This window comes from Pongo abelii, chromosome 1, assembly GCF_028885655.2.
Source record: "Pongo abelii isolate AG06213 chromosome 1, NHGRI_mPonAbe1-v2.0_pri, whole genome shotgun sequence".
Lineage (NCBI taxonomy): Eukaryota > Metazoa > Chordata > Mammalia > Primates > Hominidae > Pongo > Pongo abelii.
Window position 1 is genome coordinate 124,901,023 of NC_071985.2, and position 26,307 is coordinate 124,927,329.

Genomic DNA, 26,307 nt, shown 5'->3' on the forward strand with positions numbered 1-26,307 from the left:
GGAGGCGGAGGTTGCAGTGAGCCAAGATCATGCAACTATACTCCAGCCTTAGTGACAAAGCAAGACTCTGTCTCAAAAAAAAAAAAAAAAAAAAAAAAAAGATGTGTAAGGAAGGAGTGATGTAAGACACTGGAAAACATTCATACTTCTGTATGAAAATGCTGTAGCAGAAGGCTTAATCACCCCATTTGTCATTCAGACCTCAATTCCCCTGTTCCTCAGAGAACTTACCTGGAACCCTTAGATGGAGACATATCCCTTCTTCTCCTCTCCTCTGGCACTGTATGCTATTCCTCTGTAACTCTTCTCACCCATGTAAACACGTGTGTGCATTTTTGTGACTATTTGCTTGTCTGATTCCCAACTCTGCCATGAATACTTTGCAGACAGAAGTCTTGTCCAGTTTCCTCAGTGCATGTCTGCAGGGCTGAGCCTGGCATGTGGTAGGTGATGAATTTCCAGGTGGGTGACCATTGGGTTGACTGACTGAGAAAATAATCAAACAGTTGATGTGTGTAGGCAGTGGGGAAATGGGAAGCACATAAGGCCTGTGTGGAAGGGTATTTTCCTCTTCCCTCCAGGGCTGGCTACCTTTTCAGGGTCCTTTTAGCTTTCTTCTGCTTCCACTGAAGAGGCCATGGGCCTCTAGGAGTGTAGGCTTTTCTCTGCTTTGCCCATATCAAGCTGGGGGGGGCTTTGGGATGGCATGTCACGCTATGCTACCACCTGCGTCTGTGGAGTGAAGGCTTTGGCAGTCTTCTGGCCAGTGTGCATCTGTTTTGTTTCCCATTGTGTTCTGGGTGCTCTGAAGGGTTTTGTATAGACTTGTACCACCCAGTATGGTTGCTATTAACCACATGTGGCTACATGAGCACTCAGGTTGTGGCTAGTCTGTATTGACATGAGCTGTAACTGCAATAGACACATGGGATTTTGAAGAGTTAATATGAAAAATGCTAAAACTTCTTGATTTTATATTGGTTACATGTTGAAATGATAATATTCTAGGTATCTTGAATTAAATAAAATATATGATTAAAATTATTTTCACCTGGTTTTATATTTTTCTACCATGGCTTTTAAAATATTAAGTTATGTATGTGACTTACACATTTCTGTTGACTAGCTCTGGTCCAGAAACTACTTTTCTTACATCATGAATTCATTTATCTGCATTTCATTTGTTCAGGCACATATGAAAATGAGCACTTTCAAGCAGTATATGAAATGACCACTGTTACCAAACCAACGAGAACACAGACTTTAAGGACTGTCATTTTATTCTCCTAGTCTGGTAGGCAGTCATAACTTCTGTTAGATGGTTTGAAATGTTTGCAGATGCTTCATGATTTTCTTTGAACAGTCCTGAGGCTGGGACAAAAGATGGAGCATCTTTGGGCTGGAAATCCGTGGCATGTTCCCCACGATGAGATCCTATCATTCTGGCCTTTTCTTTCTGAGACTTTCTGCATTTCATCCTTTAAAGTGGTAATAGCTATGGACAACATTCAGGAAGCAGTGATCTTTGCCAGTGAGTTGTGTGACTTTGACAGCGAGCTGAGTTTGGAAAATGTGTTGACTTTGTCCCAGCTATGTGATTTTTGGGCAGCTCTGAGCATTCATTAAACTTTCTAAGTCCTTTAAGTCATATAGAACTCTCCAAGTCTATTTCAGATCACATCAACAATTTCTCCTCTGGCCTGACATGAGCACATGGGGCATGTCCATTCAAAGGGAGTTCATGTGAGAGTTATAGTGGCTTTCCAATGAGCTGGTGATGATGCTGTCTGCTGTATCCCCAGCCACTCTGCTGGAGTTGCTACTGTAATGGTTCAGTGAGTAATTGGTGTTTACCTACAGAGTCTGTAAATACATTCCCATTCTTGGTATTGAACATATTAAAATTGCCATGTAATCTTTGTAGCTTATTCTCTCTACTGTCTGCTTAAAGGCAGAGAAGGATTTGCAAATATGATTACATTTTCAAAATGAAAGCATTTCTTTTACGGTTGTGTACAAATAATTCTTTATCATTTGCGTACTAAGTTTAACACACTCTAACAGACCAGCATAAATTTAGGCAGAGGAGGGAATATTTCTAACTAGAAAACTGTGCTTTCAGGCAGCTAACTCTGCATGGATGAGTTCCAGGTTTTATCTACTTTGCTATTTGGACCGGGGGATGGTAGAACAGTGTATGAGGAAAGTTTCTTACTGTCTTTTACTTAGTGAGAGAAAATTAGTATTGCTGGTCCCAGTTTGCTTTTTTTCTGCTTGCTCTTTAGTGGGAAAGTGTTAATTTTGAAACTGCATCTGTAAATTATAGTCATGTGAATTTTGTGCTCTGCTGGAATTTCTATGTGTTAGCCTGGGGTCTGTCTGGAACACAGCAGGCAAAGCAGTTGGGTGTGGCTGAACATGGGAGTGTGTGGAGAGTGGGCAGAGTGAGGGTGGAAGGGGCAGGGCAGCAGCTCCTGGGAACTGCTCTGAGTGTACTGCTAAGTAACTGGCACTCTGCATTTAAGAATTTTGGGGTGGGCATGGTGGTAATGGTGGTATGATCACATTAATAGTTTTGAAATGTCATACAACCTCTATGGTAGCCAAGTAGAGGATGAAATTGAAGGGAGTGAAATTGTAGGCCTGGAGACATATTGGAAGCTATTCCAATAATTGAGGCAAGAAATAGAGAGGGCCGAGACATAGCAGAGGCATGGGAGGAGAGAAGGGATTGGATCTGAGAGAGTCTGAAAAGGATGAATTGATAGGATTTAGACGTGACACTTATATCCAGAAAGTTTCCCCAATGTCTGGCCAGGTGCAGGAGAGGAGTGGGATTGTGGGGTCATTGGGAATGGGGAGGAAAAGCAGGCTAGGAGGAAAAGATGCTCTGTTTGGGGTCTTCAGAGGCAGAGTGTTGAGGTCAAGAAGGCAGAGACGGCAGGACCATAGTGGTGTGGAAATGCCTAATGAGGCAAGTGCAGTTCTGTTTGCTTTAGAAAAAATTTGCTCAATGACCTTCTTTCTCTCAGAATCTGAAAAATATCCACTTTTAATCAAATAAGAAATATATCATTCAGAAAATGGCAACCACAAAAATCTTCTCAGAGAATAAGGTGCAAGTGAATCTGCTTAGAATACACAAGTATTCTCACTGGAGTACGATACGATGATGAGAGGAGTGGGCCAGAGACTGGTCATTCTTGCCCATCAAACGTGTATCAACCTGAAGAAAGAGAGTCTGGCAAATGTCCAGGTGCCCATCAAGATGCAGACTAGGATCACCTCTTTTAAAGATGCCTTTGAACCCCTCTAGCTCCCTCTGCCCACCACGGGGTGCAACTGGCCTTGCTGTCTCCCCTGGGCTTCAGATGTTGCTTGTCATACTAGTCTGTTTTCCCTCAGTACCCTTCATTGTTATGGTCTTTCCTAATAGACTGTTGGTTTTTTGAGAGCAGGAAGCATTGTATCCTCATTTTGCTCCCTGCAGCTTTTGGAGTGTGTATCTGGTGCATCTAGCACAGAATGAAGTGTTCAGTAAATACAAGAAACTTATAGAAAGGGTAGTGAAGTGGAAAGAGCAATAACCAGGACAGAAGAAAAGGGACCTGGTACTAACCCTGCTACTATTAGTTGTTTGACCTGGAGCAAGCTTGTTTTTCTGGGCCATGGTATTCTGATAGGCAAAGGAAGAGATTTAGTGAGAATCTGGAAAGTCCATAAATGGTCCTTCAGAGGTCCCTGGATTTCTTGATATTAGATGCAGACTTTATATGTGTGTGTGTGTGTGTGTGTATGTGTGTGTGTAGATAGGTGGGTTTAATTTTTTGAGTAAATGAGTGAGAGCTTTCATCATCCTCTCAAAGGGATCTATAACTTAAAATAACAACCACTGAATAAAACATGATATCTCTAGAATTTATAAGATAGAGTTGTGGGGCCTGGGCATAGGCATTCAGCCAGAGGACTTGTCTGGAAATTGCTGTGAACAAACACACCCTAGTTACACAGATTTTTGTGTTTATTTGGAGTAGAGAGGTGTGGCTTCTCTGAGCCCATCCTGTGTACTATCCTTTCTTAGAACTCTTTCAGTTCTATATGAGGTCATGCTCACATTTTGTTTTCTGAAGTACTTTACAAAGACCAAATCTGACTTTACCGATGATGATGAGGATGATGACAATGACAACAAAGGTGATGATGACGTTAGAAATAGCAGCAGAAGTATAGGACATTCTTCTATGTGCATATATCTGTCTGTCACCTCTTTAACACTGAAAGTAAACTTGTTTGATAAGTGGTGTTTTAATTGTAATTTCATAGGTAAGGGAACTAAGGCACAGAGCATTGATGATCTTGACTCCTGTCCTTACCTTGCTAGTAAGAGATGGAGCTGGTCTTTGAACCCAGAAAATCTGACTTCTGAGCCTGCACTTCTAATCAGCCCAGTATATGGCTTTTTTTTAAAGGAAGTTCTTGTTCCCTGTAGTTTCACTTTTGAAGATTCAAAAAATAGTAAGTATAGAATAATTCTTAAATTTATGATTGTAACCAAGGACAGCACAAACTATAATTTGGATCCATTTAATCTGTATAGATACTCTACTCTCTTGAACAATGGAAATGTATTTCCCACAGTTTACAGTCTTTCTGACATAGAAATGTTTTGTTGATCTTATCTGGCTGTACTGCTTTGCTTTGCCCATAGAGGAGGTGCTAAGGACATTTTTCAACAGCATCCTACAGATCAGAGCAACAAGCACGTGCTTCAGGAAATCTCTAAGATGTGTTGCTGGAAGTGACACTAAGCTGTAGTGTATCCTAATGGGGGTAATTTACTGTGTGAAATTAGAGTTTCAAAGAAAATTACGATAATGAGTTCTGTTGATTTCCTAGGAGAGTTAAGGTGAAACATGTTGTTAGTATGAAATTTACCATCTGGTCTGGTTTAGAATTAGGCCTAATTGTCAGATAACCTGGTGTCTGGGATGCCCGGGTAGTATCAGGTCTCTGGGGTGCCTCTAGATTGCAGTTGACCTGGTCTACAGACTATGCTTCTGCCTGAATTTCTCCACCCAGCACTCTCATGCCCACACTCCCAGTTCCCTCTTCTGGGGCCCAAGTTTTTCTCCACAACCCCATGGGGCACTTGCTCTGATCCTTCAGAAACCAGGATGCAACATCTGTGCCTTGAGCCTCTGCTGCTAGATAGCAACCTAATGTTGTAGGGGTGTGATGCTGTGGACCCCTTCTTGAACCCCTAAGCTCATCTTGCATTTGGGACTCTAGCATGCAGCTGCCTGATTGCCCTTGCAGAGCCCACCTCCCTGTAAGTACCCTTTCCCTCGGAATTCCTTTTGAACCCAGGTTGTTGTTATTGAACCCAGCCTTTCCTTTTGGGTCTGGTACGGGTTAAGAGGTGAAACTTCAGAATAGAGAACTCAAAAAGATAAATCCATAATTAATTAGCAACTTTTTGGCAGACCTGCATGTTGGTCTCATGGCTTCCTCTGGTTACTATGGCTGTGGCTTTCTTAACTCAGGACCTTAAAGGTAGCCGTAACATAGTGCTCCTGCTTAGATGACTTGTTTTAATTACAAATAACATCAACAGCACTAATGTGCTAGAGAAGCAAAGAGTGGACATTTGCCAGAATGTCTCATGAAGAGAATAGTTTAAAATGGGTAGTTTTATCAGTGTACAGTATCACCATTCTGTTTTCAAAAGCTGTTTTATTTTGTGGTTTTTAAATTAACTAAGGGATGATAAAAATAAAGAGCTTAAACAAAATAAAAATCATCATTGGTTGAAAATGTTTCATAGGGGAACATGTCAGTATGTTTGTTGGCTCTAGGTTTGAGTAAATAGACAATACAGTCTCATATTTAATGTTTAATTTTCACAATGGATTCTTCAATTATTCATTCTCCACTTGTGCCAGGTTGAGCCCTTTACATATCTGGACACCTATTATCCCTAATCTTTAAAACAATTTAGCAAGGTATTACTCTTTTATCTGTTTGAGCCAGAAATATTTTTGTGTTAAGTGGTTGCTATGAGCCTGTCTGTGAACTAGGTGATGGAAATACAACAGTGAAGAATCACTTTGATTTTCCTGCCCTTAAGAAATTTTCCATTGTCAGATTGAAAGACCAATGAACAGATCACTGGCACGGCTTATGTTTTTATATACACTTCAGGGGTGTCTAAATTTATGCAGATATTTTTCATATTGAAGCAATATTTATGCAAATATATTGAATATCATGCCTTTTGTCCTAGTCATCCCATTTAAAAATCTTTCCTATAGCAATACCTGCACATAATTGAAAAGATCTTTGGCGAGAAAAATAATTGCAGATTTTGCAGAAAAATGTTGAAAAAGCTCATTGACAAGAGAATGGCTAAATCATTGCTGTTTATATACATTGAAATGTTACACAGCACTAAAATGAATAAAGTAGATGTATACATATGACATGACTCTGCTTTATTGTTAATGACAAAAGCATGCTGTAGAAAAATCTGTATAATAGGAATACATTACTTAATAAAGCAAAGGAAAAAAGAAAAATTCTGCCAGAGTCATACCAGATTTTTAGCTATGGTCCCGTTTAGGCAGAAGAGAGAGGAGAGGTATGAGGGGCGTCTTTTATGTATTACTGTATTATTTCAGCCTGACAAAGTAAACATATATGTTGAGACAGGGTCTTGCTGTGTCGCCCAGGCTGGAGTGCAGTGGCACAATCTCAGCTCACTGCAAGCTCCGCCTCCCAGGTTCACACCATTCTCCTGCCTCAGCCTCCCAAGTAGCTGGGACTACAGGTGCCCGCTACCATGCCCGGCTAATTTTTTTTTTTTTTTTTTTGTATTTTTAGTAGAGATGGGGGTTTCACCGTGTTGGCCAGGATGGTCTCGATCTCCTGACCTCGTGATATGCCCGCCTCAGCCTCCCAAAGTGCTGGGATTACAGGCGTGAGCCACCAGGCCTGGCCTGAAATATTTTTAAAAGCCAATAAATTTTCATTTTAAATGAGGTGATAGATGGTATGGCGGAGTTATGTCCGGGATCCTGTGGGGACACAAAGGGGACACAGACCGTGGACCAGAGAAGGCTCCCTGGAGGAGTGGGTGGCCTCACTAGGTTCAGGATGGTACATGTCCACCATGTAGAAAACACAGAGAGAGCAAGGGCTTCTTGCTTGGAAGCATCCTGGAGGCTTTCCTGGTAGGCGGCCTTGGGGCTGTCCACCTCCAGAGCCTTAACAGCTTGCCCAGGTCATCCTGGGTTCTTCTTCTTCCCTTAGCCCTCACAGAGCATCAGCGACTATTCCTGAACACTCCTCCCATTTCCACTACTTTCCTGTTTACTGCAGCCATCTTGGTTCCAGTGCCTCACCTCTCACTTGGGTGGTTGAGACAGCCCCCTCAGTTGGTCTCCTGGCCGCTTGTCTGTTCCCTATGTCCTCTACCCCAGTCTGCCCTTCACTTTGCTTTAAAAAGGCAGTTTTGACCCTGTGATTGTCCTTCCCACACTTTCTCAATGGTCCTTCCTAGCTTCTGGAATATAAGCCACCCTTCTAAAGCAGATTTGCAGAACCCTTTGTCTACCTTTCCCACCTGCCTCACAAAATAGCTCTTATTTATGTTATCCAGGATGATTTTCATTTCTTTACAGATGCCACTCTTCCTGCTCACCAAGGGATAGACAAAGGGAAAGAAAGAAAATTCATGACATGGATTTACTCTAGTTGATTGTTGGCCTATTGACCTGCTGGTATTGTTACTAGCTATGTCTGTTTCTGGGAGTTAATGTGTCTCAGAATTTCCTATTATTTTGTGGTAACAAGTGAGAAATTAATATATTGCAGGAAAATAGTCTTCTTAGTGTCCTTGGAGATGTTTTCTTTTGTAAGAATTCTTGAATGGGTGTTTCCAATGGCAGGTCAGAATCCCCAGAAAGAGGATTTAAGAATCTGGCATTAGTTTGTATACTTGTCTATTCCAAATCCGGATACACTTCGCCTTTATAGAATACACATTGTTCTAAAAACACCACATTGACTAAACAGTCTTTATTTGCTTTGGCTAAACTTAGAGTTAACGGATGGACTCAATGTACAATAGGATAGACACAAAACTAAGTGCCAGTTCTCACTCACTTTAGGATACACTGCATGCTGTCTTTCCATTCCTCCTCATCTGCTAAATTTGTATATTTGTTATTTTTCTATTAATGAATAGTAATAAATAACCCCTGTTAAGCAGAAAATAGGAGTTGGTCTCAGCTTGTTGATTTTCAGAAATGTTTGTCCTTATAAAACACATTCAAGTCAGGACTAAACTAATAGACTATCATCTGGCTCCCTCTGGTGGACACTCATGAAAAAAATCAAGCTATAGTTTTCTGAAAGAGGCGGTGTGTAGGGGAGGGTTTGTCTTTGTTCTGGTTGTTGGTGGGGGAAAAGGAGTAGAAAATGCATTCTGATTTTGTAGATACATCATAGTTATAGAAAATATCCCCAAGGAGCAAAATGCATTGCTATATAAAATACGTAATAGAATAGCAATAATAAAAGACATAACCGTAGTACTGCTATTGCTATTTTTCTTGTTATTAAGTAGTGATATATGCTGGGACCACAGTGTAAAGTAGAATCAGAGGCAGATTTCACCCCATAGCTTTCTAACAGTGATATATTAGGATAAGATGCATGCTAAGGTAAAGCAATGTAGTTAATTCAAGGGTCTGGATATTGTACTGATTATTCCAGAACCTCTCCAAAGTTAGACTTTTTGCCTAATAGTGAATAATTTTGGTATTTTAGCAAGTGACTATTTTTATTTTGAATTAGTTATTTTTGATAAATTTATTAGTATTTATTCATTCTTGATCTTCTGAATTTACAAACTCACTGACAATGTTTTATCTTTATTATGGGGAATTAATCAATATCATGTTTTATCTGATTGGTTGTATATGTTTTGACATTAGATATTCAACATAGTTAACCAGGAAGAAATTGCATGAAGGGTTTCAATTGTATTTTCTTTTCTTTTTCTAGTCTCACAGCAGGGGGCTAGGGTTAGACTATACAATTTTGGGGTCAGTAAATTAGCTCATCTAGTCACCATGTCCTTTGCTTCTTTCTAACCCTTTGGAACTATCCTAAAGAGTTTTGCTCCCTTCTCTCTTGTTTATGTAACAAATTTTCTTAATTTTTTTTAAATTAACAAATAAAAATTATATGTATTGATCTTGTGCAACATGTTGGTTTGAAATATGTATACATTGTGGAATGGTTAACTGGAGCTAATTAACATATGTATTACATGACATCTTTTTTATTTTATTGTGGTGAGAACACTTAAAATGTAACCTTTTTGCAGTTTTCAAGAATGCAATACATTGTCATCATCTATATGTAATTCAGTTAAATGTTATCTTTGTATAATAACTTTATTTTACCTGATAATAAAAATTCACATTTACTGAGTTAAGCATATGATGGGCATGATCTCATTTAATTCTTTTAGTAACTCCATGAAGCAGTTAGCTATTATCTGCATTTTACAGAGGCTAGTAAAGGTGAGCACAGCGGAAAACTTGTGAGTCAGGGCTCCAGGTATTCTTACTCCAAAGCCAGGAGTTTCTAACTACAACCATATATATATATGGTACCAGTTCCTGAAGTGGGTGAGATATAAGTGTATGTGTGGCTAGTACTCTCATGAACCTTCTACAGAGTACTGGAGACTTCATTTTTATGTTCCTGTCTCTGAAGTAAGGAATTAGATTACCTTAATTTAGAAACAGATTTTTGCCTTTTCTCACTTTTTACTATCATTCTGAATAAGTGTTATGTAGAACCTCTTTAAGTTGTGTTTGTTAAAATTTTGAGAGTTAGGATGCATTATATCTATTATCATAAAAATAGACTTTATGGCTGGGCACGGTGGCTCACACCTGTAATCCCAGCACTTTGGGAGGCCAAGGCAGGTGGATCACTTGAGGCCAGGAGTCCGAGACCAGCCTGGCCAACATAGTGAAACTGCATCTCTACTAAAAATACAAACATTAGCCAGGCGTGGTGGTGTGTGCCTGTAATCCCAGCTACTTGAGAGGCTGAGGCATGACAATCACTTGAACCGGGGAGGCAGAGGTTGTAGTGAGCCAAGATTGCACCACTGTACTCCAGCCTGCACAACAGAGTGAGACTGTCTCAAAAAAGAAACAAACAAACAAGAATAGACTTTATGAGAAAAATACATTTTAGATAAATGGCTTTCTCACTAAGTCTTCGAAAGAGACAATCTTAGGACAAAAGATTGAAGGAAGGGTAAAGTTGCTAGCAGAGGACATTTAACATTTAGATTTAAGTACTGAAGATCTTTATAAGGAATCTTTGAACATAATTAAGGTTAATTTAGAAAACTTTTTCTGAAAACACTCAGAATTAAGGCAATTTCCTTAAAGTTGGTGATTATACAGAATAGCTACTATTTAAATAGTTTACGTGCTAGCTTATTTAATCCTCACGATAATGTAATGATTGTTAATAATCTAACTATTATTATAGGCATTATCTAGAAGATGAAACTAAAGCTCAGAGAAGTTAAGTATTTTGCCCAAAAGTACTTGGCCAATAAATGGTAAGCTGAGGATTGAGACTTAGGTGGTCTGGCCCAAGAGCCCGCCCACAGTCTCACCTGCTTTGCTATATAGCAGGACTGTCCAACAGAACTTTCTGTGATGATGGAAATTTTTTGATAACTGTGTAGTTCATTACAGTGGCCACATGTGTGTGGCTACTGGACACTTAAAATGTGGCTAGTGCAACTGCAGAACTGGGATTTTTGTTTTTAAAATTTAAATTAATTTAAATAGCCTCATGTGGCTAGTGGGTACTATACTGGAGAATACAGCTTTCCAGAATCTTTCAGATTCTATAAAAGTAGAGATATAAGTTGCTTGGGGCCACCCAGGCTAACTTTGTGTTATACTGATATAGAATCTGCAACTCAAATGGGTTAGTAATATACTTAAAGTAATAAAGTAATTTCTTTATTACTTTAAGTAATAATTATAATTATAAAATTATAATCCAGGTGTTTATACTTCCCAATCACAGCCCTTCTCATTCTGCACATCTTTGACATCTGCAAATTTATGTTTCTGCTGCTATGGTTAATATTAGATTGAAAAAGTTTTGGAAAAAGAAATCTTATAATATCTGAACTACATATCTGATTAGTATTTTCCTCTTTTCTCAGGTTATAGAAACATTATCACGACTTTCTCGAACACCTATAGCGTTGGCCACAGGAATCAGGTAAGCTCTGTTTTCGTTGTTCATGTGTCCCATTGAGTTCAGTGTAATGATTCTTTATTAAATGGTTACTATTTGTGAAGCACCTTGCACACAGGTACTATGTCTCATTGATGAAGAGTGCCTGGTATGTAAGTATCCTGTACACATTAGAAATTAATTGAGCAAGGTAGAACTTATTGATAGAGTTGAATAACACATTGGCTAAACATTGTTCTCAATTCACAGGTGACTGTCACTGGTGTGATTCTTTTTTTTTTTTTTTAAACTTTCCTCCAACATTTCTGTACATATGATTCATTAAAGTATACACAAATGCTTATTTGTGTATACTTTATAAATAAATATTTATAAGATGTTGTAATATGTTTATTTCCTATAGAGTAGAACATAATAATAACTCATAGCTTTTAGGAGTTTAAGAAATAATCAGACAAGTATAAAACATGTGTACAAGAATGTGTATTGAAGGTTCAGTAGTAAATTAAAAACCTGGAAGTAAATTAGTTAAATATAGTATGGCATCTCCTCGCAATAGAGTATTATGCAGTTGATAAGCATAAAAATATAGATGTGTATGTTGTGTTAAGCCTTTTCTGTTTCAGATACTACATACTTAAGTTAGATCAGTCAGTAAAGATGTATTATATAAGTAACATTAGGAAATAAAGAAAAATAGTCTCTACTCAGCCTGGTTTCATGGCAATGGAACGGATTTGTTTTTTGCCTTCTTTATTCAGTGCTCCATATTTCTATCTCCAGCCATCACAGCCATTTTTCTGTGTCCAGCTCACACTCACATTCTAAGGGAGAGAGGATCCAAGCAGGACTTAGCGGGGTTCTCTGCACTGGCTGCAAAGCACAGTGAGCTCAGGAAAGATGCCCTGCTGGTACAGGACCTTTCTCAGAAATGGGCCATGAATTTGGCAGCTTTCTATGTATGTGGTCTGTCAGCTGGATAAATGTTTAACTCCTAATTTGCTCTTCAATACATGCATACCTTTCATGTCAATATATATTTTATGTTCTTATATGTAAACAGATTTTTTTAAAGCATGATCAAATTTTTATGTATTGATTCTGAAAAAACGTTAAGTCAGAAGATTTTTCTCCTTTTTAATTTTTCTCATCTATATTTTCTACAATGAACTTGCATAATAAAATGTGCCTTAATTTATAAAAAATGATTATGAGACTACATTTCTCACACACTGATTTATTTGAAAAACCTAGTCTTCTCAAATGTCTTCAGTATTAAATTAATCCATAAGTCAATGTGAAACTCTGCTTTTTAATATAACTAGTAATTATTTAAAGCTTATTTATTATTTTGATGGATCCTCTTGTTTTTATGAAACATGTGATATGCTGGCTGCCTGAAAAGAGTAGAATTTTTGGCACAGTATGCTTACTGTGATTTTGTTAGACATAAATTTAAGGCAGTTATGAAGAAAGGACATAGTACCAATGATGCAAACGAGGAACCACAGAGTGGGAATAGGAGATACATTAAAGTGTGATTTTCTGGAATAGGGAACAAAGAAAACACTCTATTCTCCCCAAGGTCTGGTTGACTCATTTGTCTAATAAATGCAAATAAAACATACAGCTTAAATACCCTAAAGTCTGAGCAGAAATGTCAGGGTCAATGACCGTATATGTAAAGGACACAATGTTTTTGTCTTCCACTAGTTTTCATCTACACTAGTGAACGGAGCCTTGGAAGGATGATTGCTACCAAACTATTTGTTATCAGATCCCACAGCTGAAAAGAGAGGGTGCTGAAGGCAAGGGTACATGCACAGCTGTTTATTGTCTGACTTGGGGTGCTGCAGTGGGTGAGGTGACCCTGCAGGTATGTGGCAGGTGGGAGATCAGATAAGCACGTTATTATGACCCCCTGCACGTGTGACTGTGGTGACCAGCTGTAATTGCTTCAGATGATTTCAGGTGGCAGGTGTTACAGCCTCCCTAGGGGAAACCCAGACAAAGCCACTGAGCAGGCACTTTAGGGAAAGCCCTAGACATTGTTAGACATGGTGACTGATCTGACCGTTTTGGCAGCAGACAACTTACATATTTAGTGAGCGATAAATGCCCAGCCTGATTGTTGCTTGTTCACTCATGGGTTTGTTTTTTCGTTTTTTTTTTCCCCCTCTTCCTAGGCCCTTCCCAACAGAAGAAAGCATTAATGATGAAGACATCTACAAAGGCCTTCCTGATTTAATAGAGTATGTTGAAAATTTCGAGCAAAATTTAGCCACTACCAATTTATGCGTCCATTATGGGTTTTAACTGTGGATGTTAAAGTAAGCTATCTGAAGGAGGAAAAGTGGCTTAATTACTGATTAACCTTAAACTGGCGATGGAAAGCTTTACAAGAAAATGTACTTCAACTGGTTTTTAGTTCCTATTTTGTGTCCCCATGAAGAATAAAGAAACTTAATCTAATGAAGTAAAATTTCAAAGTTTCTCAAAGGCATAACAGAAGTAGTAGATAAAATTGGAGTTAGACAATTAGGGAACAATTTAAAAGAAATAGAATCTACTGCTGGAGTTGTGGGACACATAGTGCATGCCTTATAAGTTCAAGGAAGGGAGAGATAAATGTGGGTTGGAGCTATTCGGGATGTTTTAGTAGGCGGTGTTTGTTCTGAACAGAGAATCTTTTTGGGCTCTATTATTTAATAGTCAAGAGAGGCAAAAGGTCCTTGCAGCCTATTATCTTCTGCTGATTGAGTGACTTGTACAGATTACAAATAAATATATGCGTGATCCTTACTCCTCAAGGAACTGATGACATGGATCAGGCATGTTTGCAAAGAATCATAATAAGAAATAGATTATGCCCCAAGACAGATTCAAATGCTATGGAACTTCATCCATTCATTCATCTATCCTTCCTCATACACCCAACACACTGGGCTTGTTTTAGCCTTGTGACCTTTACACCTGCTATTCTTTCTGCCTGTTTGACTGATCCCTCAGAGTTCAAGTCTTTGCTTAGATTTCTCTACAGAGAGGCCTTCTCTGACTATCCTGTCTAAAATTGCCACCACCCCCTCACATTGCTGGTTTTTACAGCATTTGCCAATGCCTGAGACAGTCTTGGTTTGCTTCATTTATTGTTTGTCTCCTCATTAGAAGGTACACTTTTGTGAGGTGTGGGACTTTGCCTTGTTCATGGCTGTATTCCTAGAACTTCACAGTGTCTGGCATATAGTAGGTACTCAATAAGTATTTGTTTTCTAAATTAATAAGTCAAAACTGCATCTAGCATCTACTGTTTGCCAGGGATTACACCTGGCAATAATATTAAGAGCTTACTGAGTTTCCATTTGTGTGCTAACCAGGTTATATGCACTATCTTATGTAATACCACAATATTACTAGGTTGTTATTATATCTTCACAGTTTAAAAGTGAGAAAACTGAATTTTGAAAAGCCTAGTTACTTGCTGAGGGTAATATTGCTAGTAAATTGTAGTCTTTGGATTTGAACTCAGACACCTCTTATTCTAGCGCAGAGGTTGTTAGTCATAGCCCCAACTTCCAGATCCCTCTCAGAGCTTTTAGTAGAAGAGTGGAGGGGGTGAGTGCACCCACTGCAGCCACACGATGGATGGCCAGCAGCTCTTTCCAGGGTAGGTGGCCTTGAGAATGACCTTTCAGTCTTATATTTTAAATATCTGTTAAGAATAGTTTCTTAGCTCTTAAAGTCTCTAAGAACTCACCAACAGTAAGCAAGATAGTGCCAGTTGTTTTACTGAATTGGTTGTAATCTTCATAAAGTGACTAAGATTATTGGTAATGTACTCAGATTGTTTAAGGAGAATGTTTAATTTCTAGTGCTGTGACGCTATTCTTCTTTTTTTTTTTTTGTCATGACTGAGTCTTGCTCTGGCACCCAGGCTAGAGTGTGGTGGCACGATCTCAGCTCACTGCAACCTCCGCCTCCTGGGTACAAGTGATTCTCCTGCCTCAGCCTCCCAAGTAGCTGGGATTACAGGTGCCTGCCACCGTGCCCAGTTAATTTTTTATTTTTAGTTGAGACAGGGTTTCACCGTGGTAGCCAGGTTGGTCTCGAACTCCTGACCTCATGATCCACCTGCCTTGGTGTCCCAACGTGCTGGGACTACAGGCGTGAACCACTGTGCCCAGCCGATATTCTTTTTTAACCTATACCAGTGGCGACTTACACCTATAAATTTTTATAGCTTCCCCATTTTGTTCTTTTCACTGATGTTATTTAGGCAGAGTTGATGTCAGGATAAATCCAGTGAGGATGCATTCCTGGCTAAATTTTGAGAAAACCTTGGTTTCCTGAATTGGCTGCTCTGTGATGCCAGCCCTTGCTCTGTGAGAGGCAGTCTGCTTTAAATTTCTACCTGGTGGCCAAAGGTCCAAATGTATTTGCAGGACTAAAAAAAATTTATAATATTTATTTAATATGCCCAGGCTGGTCTCCAACTCCTGGGCTCAAGCAGTCTACCCACCTTGGCCTCCCAAAGTTCTGGGATAAAAGGTGAAGTAGGGTTATCGTAAAAAAAAAAAAAGCAAATGTATTATCCCTAGACATGCTTGGTTTTGAGTTTGCTGTGACAGCTTGATTTTTATTCTCAGCTTTATTACAATTTCTATGGGTAAATATACTTAACTCTAACTTTTGGGGCTGCATTCATCCAAAGGGAAGCCCTTGGAATAAATACTGGCCTGGTCCCCACTGTGGAGGCAATCATTGTTTGCTAAGTTGGGGAGAAAGCCACAGGATGGAGTGGAGAGGGCAGGTAATGGCTACACTGTACAGTGTCCTTTTAGTATCAGGGTGCCAGACATGCCCGTATGTAGGTGGCCCTACATGTCGATTGTTGTTGATTTATTGACCATTTGAAAAATATCACAGCTTTTTTCTTTCCTGGCTCAGAAATCAGAAATTGTTGACTAAGCTGTTAGCAAGAAAAGCAGCTTTAGTAAAGGATTGAGTAACAAAAGCCAAACAGTTCTAGACCAGTCTCGTGTGTGTGTTTGCGTTTGTGCACTTGCATGCACGCATGCACTCACACATGCACGTCATTCTTACAGGTCTTAAAAATAGAGAAAAGTCGGTCAGGCGCAGCGGCTCACGCCTGTAATCCTAACATTTTGGGAGGCTGAGATGGGCAGATCACCTGAGGTCAGGAGTTTGAGACCAGCCTGGCCAACATGGTGAAACACTGTCTCTACTAAAAATACAAAAATTAGCTGGGCATGGTGGCACGTGCCTGTAATTCCAGCTACCCAGGAGGCTGAGGCAGAAGAATCGCTGGAACCCAGGAGGCGGAGGCTGCAGTGAGCCAAGACTGCACCACCATACTCCAGCCTGGGCAACAGAGTGAGACTCTGTCCCCCAAACAACAACAACAACAACAACAAAAATAGAGAAAAGTCTGTGCTAATTTATATGATTCATTCCTTTACTGTCATGGGAAATAGTCAAATGTAGGACTTCAGCAAGGTTGACATTTTTGCAGGGGTGGTGATATTAGGGATGACAAGCAGGAGTGCTGGGATTAGGAGTGCCAGGGAAATGAATTTCAGTCTATTTTTCTTCCGAACAGGATCCCCTCCAATGCAGAACCTGTTTTTTCATCATTTTATATCTCAGCTCCTTCATGAACTCACCAGACCTTCTTGTCCTTTGATGTGGTACAGAGAATGTGCAAACCAATTTACCTGCCCTAATGTTCTCTGGCCAGATTGCCGCCTAAACCCCTCAGTATGGAAATTATGTTACTGCCAATATGGATCACCATCTCCCTAGTGTCCCAAAGTAGAAAGCTCCTTCCTCTTCCTTCCTCCTCTGTCCCTTATTCTCAGTGTTCACCAAGTCTGGTTGTCCCAGTCTCCTATGTCTGTCTGTTCCTCTCCTCATCTGTCTTTATGTTAGTTACGGCCCTGAATATAAAACAGATAAAGGAAGGGTCTGGTTGATGGGGGACTGGTGGGTTTCCTCTGAACAGGCTTGAAAGAGCATGGGTTGAAAACCACTGGATTAGATGCTGATTATAACACTGCAGTAACTGATGCTTTTATAAGACCACTTATGACATATTAGATACAATTTTACTCTCCTATCTTCTCCATCTTATGCCCATTAATACAGTTGATGAAACTGAGGTCTTGAAATATGAAAAGTGGGAGGCATTATGATAGAGTAGGTAAAACACTCAGAGTTAAGATAGACTTGGTTTTAAATATTGGATCTGCCAGTGACTACCTGGGTTATTTTTAAAGTCAAATAGCCTTTTGGTCTTTCAACTTCCTCATCTCTTTAATGGATTAAATAATAATGCATACCTGATCATTAATGTTGCATGAATTATGTAAGATAATATATGTAGAATAATTATTTTTGTGCTTATACATAGTAACTACCCAGTAAATGATAGCTGCCACTGCCCTCGTTGTTGGATTCTGTAGTTGTCATTGTACTTATTAAGAGGGACAGAGTTGTAATGTAAACCTTTTGAACTCTTCCCACTAATTCCATTTTATTTCCTTTCTGGATTTTTTGCTAAAATCCAGTAGGCTATTTGTAGCTATTGCATTTACTGCATAATAGAAAATGACCTTATATCATATCCTTTGTTGTAGTGAAACCCTTGTGGAAGATGAAGAAGATCTCTATGACTGTGTTTATGGGGAAGATGAAGGTGGAGAAGTCTATGAGGACTTAATGAAGGCAGAGGAAGCACATCAGCCCGTAGGACTTTTACTTGTTTTTAAAGTTACTCTAAATATTTTATTAGGGAAGACTAATTAACATAATAATTTATGTAACATCTGCTGGGATTTTTTTAACCTTTGCTTGCTTATAACTATATAATTATGACTTGTTACTGCATTTGGAGACATATGCATGGCCTTTCAGAGTTCAAAACAACCATAGGGAATCTTTGGTCTAATCTTTTCATTTCGCTGGTAAGGAGACAAAGTCTGAGAGAGAAATGAAGTGCTGCCCAGTTAAATAATGGAATAGAATTTTAGGGAATCATCAAATTATACTCTTATAAAGGTAAGTTTCTTACAACACAGGTAAATTTTTCCCTTTAAATTTGATATAAGATAAAATATATATTAAAGAATATTTCTTCACATTTGTTAAGTGTTAATATGTGGTACCATTTTTCTTTTGTTTCATGGTAAGTCTCCTGGCTTTCCTACTCATTTATAAATTTAGTTTCAGGTATTGTCATAGCCAATATGAGCCCTCAAAACCTTATCTGCCATTAATATATCCAGAACATTCAGAAAGGATTACTTTGGATTATTTTCTCATTTACAATTTGAAACAACAACAGAAAAAGTCAGTTGCTTAGGTTCTTAATAACTTTTTCTTGTATATTAAAGACTTTTCTTTACCAGCTGCTAATTTTTGTTTCCACAGTGCTTTGATGAATGTGCTTAGCTCTCTTTCTGTTCTTACTGTTAATAAAAGGCTGGTGGGTTGTCCAGTAGCTTCTGTGGAATGGAAAGAAGTTACCTGCCTGTGTTTGAGAAATATAATGAAAGTGTGGTTTAACCACTGCATAGGCTGACAGCCCATCTGTGGCAGCATTTTCAGAACATTTTTAGGTGACCGAATATCATCTGTGCCTCCTGTAATTGTTAACTGCATTGAGTGCCAGTGCATTCTTCACTGTCTCCCACAAGGGCAGTCCTCACTCAGCTGATGGGGTGAACAGTGATAATAATTTAGATGGACAGGACTCTTCTTGTACACTTGGAAAAGTGCTAAGTGCTTTACACTGTTTATCTTATTTACCATTCCTTGGGGTTGGTACTGTAATTCTCTCTGTTTCACAGATAAGAAAACTGAGTCAGAGAAATTTAGTGATTCGTTCACAGTTAGAAAAGCTAACAACAGGCCGGGTGCGGTGGCTCACGTTTGTAATCCCAGCACTCTGAGGGGCCGAGGCAGGCAGATCATGAGGTCAGGAGATCAAGACCATCCTGGCTAACACGGTGAAACCTCGTCTCTACTAAAAAACACAAAAAATTAGCCGGCCGTGATGGTGGGCGCCTGTAGTCCCAGCTACTCGGGAGGCTGAGGCAGGAGAATGGCGTGAACCCAGGAGGCAGAGGTTGCAGTGAGCCGAGATCACGCCACTGCAGTCCAGCCTGGGCGACAGAGCGAGACTCTGACTCAAAAAAGAAAAAAAAAAAAGAAAAGCTAACAAGAAAACTGGTGTTGAACCCAACTCCATCAGATTCCAGAATCTTTGATTTTAGTGTTGTGCTCTACGACTTCCAATCTTAAATACTTAGTTAAAAAGTCAAGCAGTAAGATGTTAATGTTGGAAAAAATATTTGAAGGTCTTTACTTACTTTACCAAATACCTTTTTGTTGTTTTTGCAGTTATTTCTATAGCATTTGTTAAGTGTGCTGTACATTAAGGAAACAATCATACACCATTTATGGTGTTTCCAACTTTATGAACATTTTAATAAGATGTTTTAACTTAGAGTGTCTACATTCAGAAGCTTATTTTTTAATCATCTAAATCTTTGTCATTACATTGTTCAAGATTTTTATAAAAACAGCAAAGATACCTCACAAATGCAGTTAGATGTCTTTCAATTATGTGTTTTATTAGAAAGGAAAGTTTAAGAAAGTCAGCAATGCTTTTGATCTCTATTTTCCGATAGGTTAATATATGATTTTATTAAATCATTTTATTTTGATAATTCTAACTGCAGAAATGTCCAGAAAATGATATACGAAGTTGTTGTCTAGCAGAAATTAAGCAGACAGAAGAAAAATATACAGAAACTTTGGAGTCAATAGAAAAAGTAAGTCATCAGGTATTATTTTTGATGCCCAAATACTGCCTAATATAGTTAATATTAGACTCACTGTTTCTTCTGAATGTGTGTGTGTGTATTATAATTTTTAGGAGAACTTTGTACTTAAAGATCTCAAAGCAGATTTATTCATTTTACAACTATTTATGGATGTCTTAGTACCTGAGTGGCACTGTTTCAGAGACTAAGGATATAGTAATAAATACAACAATATTCTGATTCTCATGACACTTTTTCCCATGGGAGGATTTAGAATGTAAGCAAGTAAATATGCCAGATGGTCATAAGTTTTCTGAAGAAAAATAAGGCAGGGGCATAAGATAGAGAGGGATGGGGGGGAGGGCTGGTGGCATTTTATAAAGAGTGGTAGCAGAAGCCCTCTGTGACAAGATTAAGTGGGCAGCTAAGTGAACTGAGGGTGTAAGCTGTGTACATATGCCAATGAAGATAATTCCTGAGAGATCCCCTCTGATTGGAAAGTGTTCAGCACGTGCTTCAAGGGCAGCAGCAGTCCAGTGTGACTGGAGCAGAATGAGGGAAGGGGACTCAGCATGAGGTGGGAGAGCTGGTGGGCCTCTAGGCCATGCAGGGACATTGGGAAGTGTTGTGAGCAGAAGTGACATGATGTGATTTAAGTCTTTAACCTCTCATTCTGGCTCTTGTGAGGCAAGAGTGGTAATTAAGAGAAGAATTAGAAGAAAATTATGTTAATCAAGATGACAAAAATGGTGGTATAGGTGGTCAGATTCTGAGTAAATTTTAAACATAGAGCCAACCGGATTGGATGATGAATTAAGTAAAGGATGTGAAAAAAAGAGAGGAGTCAAGGATGACTGTAGGTTTTGGCATGAGCAACTGCATGAATGGTGAAGATTACAGAGGTGGGGAAGGACAGGCTTGGGAATCAGGAGTCTGTTGGAACAAGTGAAATTTGTGATACCTATTAGACTTTGAATGGGATTTGTTGAGAAAGGTGTTAGGTATATGAATCAGGCATTAAGGGGAAAGACTGAATTGACAAATAGATTGGGCCATTATCATCACACAATGGCATTAAGGCCCTGGGACTAAGTGAGATCACCCTAGTGAATGCATGTTAGGGAAGAGGTTTGAGGCCACCTCTCCAGACTCTTACGTTTAGAGGTTAGGGAAAGAAGTGAAAGTATGCAAGCATTGTTGAGAAGAGTAGAAGAGTAGATTGACTAGGGAACTGTAGTAGCACTATGTAGCGTTACAGGCCCAATTGAGTTTTGTGGTCATATTTAAAATTAGACGATCGGTAATGTCCATGCTTAACTTCTTAGATACAGTCACAAAATATGTGGCAAGTTAGACTTGATCAGGGTGTTTGTTTTTCTAGAAAAGCACAATGGAAGAAGAGAAGGTAAGAGGATTTACAGGGAAGTGATTCATGGAGTATAAACTGGGTTAGGAGGGAAATGAGCACATGATGGAGGTGGGACGGTTAGTGGACTGGCTGACCCAATTCCTTGAAATTAGTGCTATGGAGCATATGAAGTTGTTGATAATGACAAGGTCTGTGAGTATGGCCATAAGATTTAGGAGTTGAGCTAGAATGGAGCACAAGATTATTTGTGGTCAAGGAACTGAGAGACCAGTACTGGAAGGATCCTCTGCACAGATACTGAGAATGCCGAGAATGAAAGAGATATGATAGGCCAGAAACTAAAATTCTCAAGGAATAATTCATAAATTGCATACATAGATTATTGATCTCAGGGATCTAGAAGCTCCACAAAACATTTGGGAGATATTACTGTTTAAGTCTTCATATACATCTCCAAAATGTTGCCATTTTTTGCCAACTCAGACAATAATGTTCTTTTCTTCCTTCCTTTTGGAAGCATTTATTGTCTAAACCATTTTATTTTATACTTTAAATGTATTAATATTAGCTCGTATTTATGTCTTTATATATCTATTCAAGTGTAAAGTCTTTAAGTTAGAGAAAATAGTTTCTACAATTTTGGTGTTTATAATGCTGATCAACAATTGACTTTCAAAACATACTTGTTGTTTGTTGATGAAAAACTATTATATAGATTAGGACAAGTTGTATTTAATTACTATTTTCTTCTTCTTTCCTGGTAGTATTTCATGGCACCACTAAAAAGATTTCTGACAGCAGCAGAATTTGATTCAGTATTCATCAACATTCCTGTGAGTAAAAATATGCTAGCTAAAATTGTGGTGTACTTCAATAAAATCCTCATTTCCTTAGGGGGTTCCGATCCCTATTTTAACACTCTTTTGTATTCTTTAAGAATATTGGCCTTATTTATTTTTTTTTTGCTTTTCCAGTTTTTATATCCTTATTTTCTTGAAATAACTGATGTATCATATCTTCAACCAAAAGTCAGTCAACATGTATGAAGAACACAAATGGAAAAATAACTTTCACTTGTTATTCTTAATTGTTTGTCATGAAGAGGTAGTCTCAAATAATCTGGAGATCCACGTCCATCCCCACACTTCCCTGTGGAGCTCTATTGCTCTTCCAGCCCCTCAGACCTTGTCTTGTAGATGATGTCCTCACCATATCAGTTTCCCCTACTTTCCTCCATTCCTCCACATCTTCGACTTCTACTATTTGGTGCTTTCTACTTCCAGTTGTATCGTATGTAACTCCCATTTCTGAAATACACTACTTCCTTATGATTTACCAGACTATTTTACTTGTAAAATTTGAGGAGATATTTTTCGTTTACATTTATGTAAGCATTTCAAGTTTCAGGGCACCTTACCAGAATCTTACAATCTTAAAAGGATATTTGCCCAGAAATCTAGAAGCAAGCTAAATGCCATGCCAAGTGAGGTAATGCTAGGCAAGATTCAAGTTCCCAGACCTCTAGGACTTGCTTTGGTTTATGCATCCCCACCCCCATGCACACGTGTACACATACGCTGATAAATGTATATAAGCTTTTATGCACAGACCTGCTTGTATTACCTGAACAGTTCTTTGTGTTTTGATTCTATTGTGTTCTGTGTTGCTCAGTAGCAGTTGGTAAGCAATGGCATGTCATCCTTGTCCCTGATTTTGGCCGAATGAAGACATTCTTGTTGCTTTATAACATGCACAATATCCGCTGAAGGTTTAGCACTAAGTAAACTGCACATTTGGGGAAGATAAGGATCTTGAACCACTTAAGTATGGTCTTTATAACTTAGAGCCCACATCTTCATGTTTACTTGCTGCACCACTAAGGAAAGAGCATGCTGTGGAGTCAATGTGTGCTCCAGGGTACACAGGATGAGATAATGGGAGAATTGGCACCTAGTTCAAGTTGCCTCATATCCTGGCTATGACACGTATTTACTGCCTGACTGAAAATTAGTTGCTTATTGGGATAAATGTGAAATTCTGACATTTTGAGTTGCTCTGGTAAACTGTTGAATACAATTTATTTGCTCCTTATTTATGCCATTACTTGCCTGGGTTCAAGTAATTTAGTCTGATTATTGTTAGCTTAGCACCAGGACACCATTAATTGACCAAAGTACAAATCTACATGTCTGTGTCACAAGGACATGAGTCATTATTTTATCCTGTCAATAAAACATTAGGCACTTGGACAGTTTTATTTAAAAAATTTACAGTGATTATAAAACAAAAATAAGCTATACATATTTTTACACAAGGAATAAATTATCCTTTAATAACTAGTGAGATAATTTCTTTTTTCACAGGACACTGGCATTTCAACTGAGATCTGAAATTGCTGTTTCCCATCTGCATGGCCTGTCTCCCTCTCTTCTCCTCCCTCTCCTCTGCCTTCCTCTTATCTTCCTTCTTTTTTCTCCCTTCCTTCCCCTGCTCTCCCTCCTCCTCTTCTACCGTGTCCTCTCCCGCTGCTTCCTCCCCTTCCTCCCCCTTTCTATTCCCACTCTCCTTTTCCCTCTCTCTTTATTGGTGGAAGCAGTTTTATATATTGAGAGCATTCAGCATATCCTGCGTGGCAAGTCTAGCAACAAAAAGGATTCTGGGTTTGGGGTGTATTTTTTGGTTGTGATTCCTACTTTCCTTTCACATTGTTTTCTTTTCTTAGGAACTTGTAAAACTTCATCGGAACCTAATGCAAGAGATTCATGATTCCATTGTAAATAAAAATGACCAGAACTTGTACCAAGTTTTTATTAACTACAAGGAAAGGTAACTTTTGAAGTTTAAGTTTTGTGGGTCTTAGCTTGTAATTATAGTGAGGATTAGTATTAAAATAGCTAACAAATAGCGATTACTGCTGTTTATTACACTACTACCTGAGCAGTAATTAGGACATGGGACAATTACTTTCAGAGTAGTAGTTTGAGTTCTGTATATGTAATTAAAAAAGAAAAAAAGAAGAAGAAGAAAGGAGGTGGGGGAAAGGACCCAGTATGGTGCTTATTTTTTTGCATCGCAAATCAAAAGGCTAAGTTTCTTTTAGAGGCTTTATCATTACTGAGCGATGTAATCTTCAGTAAGTCATTTTAACTCTCTGAGCCTCTGTGTCCCCATCTATAAACATTGGAGGTGGATTAGCTGGTGCCTAATGCTTCTTCCACTTTTCTTCCAATTCTAGTATTTTATGACACTCTATTTAGGAGTATTAGATTCACAGAGTCAGTTTCCCTTTTTAAGTTAAAAAAAAATCTCCTGACAACCTATATGAGTTGGAGTATCAAGAAATTTTGCTTAAAATATAATTATCTCTCTTTTCAAATCAAGCAACCTATTTCCTAGTACTAAGAAGTGGCTAATGAATTACTTTGCATCAAGTCTTCGATAAATATTCACATCTTATTAGTAGTGTCTTTTTTCCAGTGGAGAGTTAAGAGAAACAATAAACCAACTGACCTCTTTGCAAAATATTTGTATTACTACAGAGATACCTTCCCTGAAGTGGGTCAGATTCCATGTGATATGAGTTATCTTCTGTCCAGAACAGTTCAGGTCTCTCATTTTCCTCTCTTCAGATGATTTATGTTCCTTAATTAAAAAGTAGCAAGGAGTAAGAGGTTTAATAATGAAGGAGTTGTATGTAGTGATTGGCATAAAATTGTAATAGAGAATAAAACTTTCTGAGTGTTTAGAGATAAAGTTTATCTCTTGTAAGAGCTTTAACAGAAATTTTTGATTTTGTTTTTGGAATGCATTTATGTCTACTCAGATAACATTAACAGTCATCAAGCCAGTTTGTAAATTCTACCCGCCATAAAAATGTACATAGAATTAATCTCATTCAAAGTTGGAACTACAAATCAGTCATTACTATAAAAATGAGTGACCCTTATTCTATGGCTGTGTATGTGATATGTATTAAAAATAATTTCTACTGCTATTTTGGTTATCCCTAACTATGGTTTTAAAGAGATGAAGATTCTGCTTGTTTCCCCCTCCAGTTCATTCTTGGTTTTTGTCTTAGAGATTTCTTCTCTTTTTCCCTTTCAGATTGGTTATTTACGGGCAGTACTGCAGTGGAGTGGAGTCAGCCATCTCTAGTTTAGACTACATTTCTAAGACAAAAGAAGATGTCAAACTGAAATTAGAGGTGCCTATTTATTTTTAGTTTATGACATAAAGCAAAATAAACCTAAAAGCAAAGTATTCCTCTTTATGATCAGTGCAGCAGTACATTTCCCATTATTTTAAATATAATTTCATGTCAATTTTATAAAATATTTAAATAGCTCTATAAAATAGTAATATGGTAGTAATAGTAACAGTCGTAAAAATCTAACATTTATGGCCCTGTGTTTTACATGCATTATCTCATTAGGTCTTTCTGACTCTGTGAGATAGGTGCAATTAATTTTCTCATCTTATGAGACAGCTGAAGTTCAGAGAGATTATGAATAACTTGCGGAGACAGTAAGAAGTGCAGGACGAGTGAGATATGTTAGATAATGTATACATAGATTTAAAATGTTTACTAGTTAGCTGGGCAGGGTGGCTCATGCCTGTAGTTCTAGCTACCTGAGAAGTTGAGGCCAAGGAGAATTCACTTGAGCCCAAGAGTTTGAAGCTGCAGTGAGCTATGATTGCACCATTGCACTTCAGCCAGGGTGGCAAAGCAAGACCCTGTATCAAAAACAAAATAAAAAAGATGTATACTAAAAATATGACATTTAG

At 38.4% G+C, this 26,307-nt stretch overlaps 1 protein-coding gene across 3 annotated transcripts in view; it reads left to right on the plus strand.

The window, feature by feature from the left end:
- The window catches only part of VAV3 (vav guanine nucleotide exchange factor 3), a 398,937-nt gene that overhangs the window by 177,133 nt on the left and 195,497 nt on the right, over positions 1-26,307 (plus strand). For all 3 annotated transcript variants that reach the window (XM_024235630.2, XM_054530500.2, XM_054530501.2), the window contains exons 3-9: positions 11,276-11,334; positions 13,497-13,562; positions 17,964-18,072; positions 20,070-20,162; positions 22,287-22,355; positions 24,245-24,348; positions 25,627-25,726. In XM_024235630.2, coding sequence (XP_024091398.1) covers positions 11,276-11,334; positions 13,497-13,562; positions 17,964-18,072; positions 20,070-20,162; positions 22,287-22,355; positions 24,245-24,348; positions 25,627-25,726 — 600 coding nt within the window. The remainder of the gene's footprint in view (positions 1-11,275; positions 11,335-13,496; positions 13,563-17,963; positions 18,073-20,069; positions 20,163-22,286; positions 22,356-24,244; positions 24,349-25,626; positions 25,727-26,307) is intronic.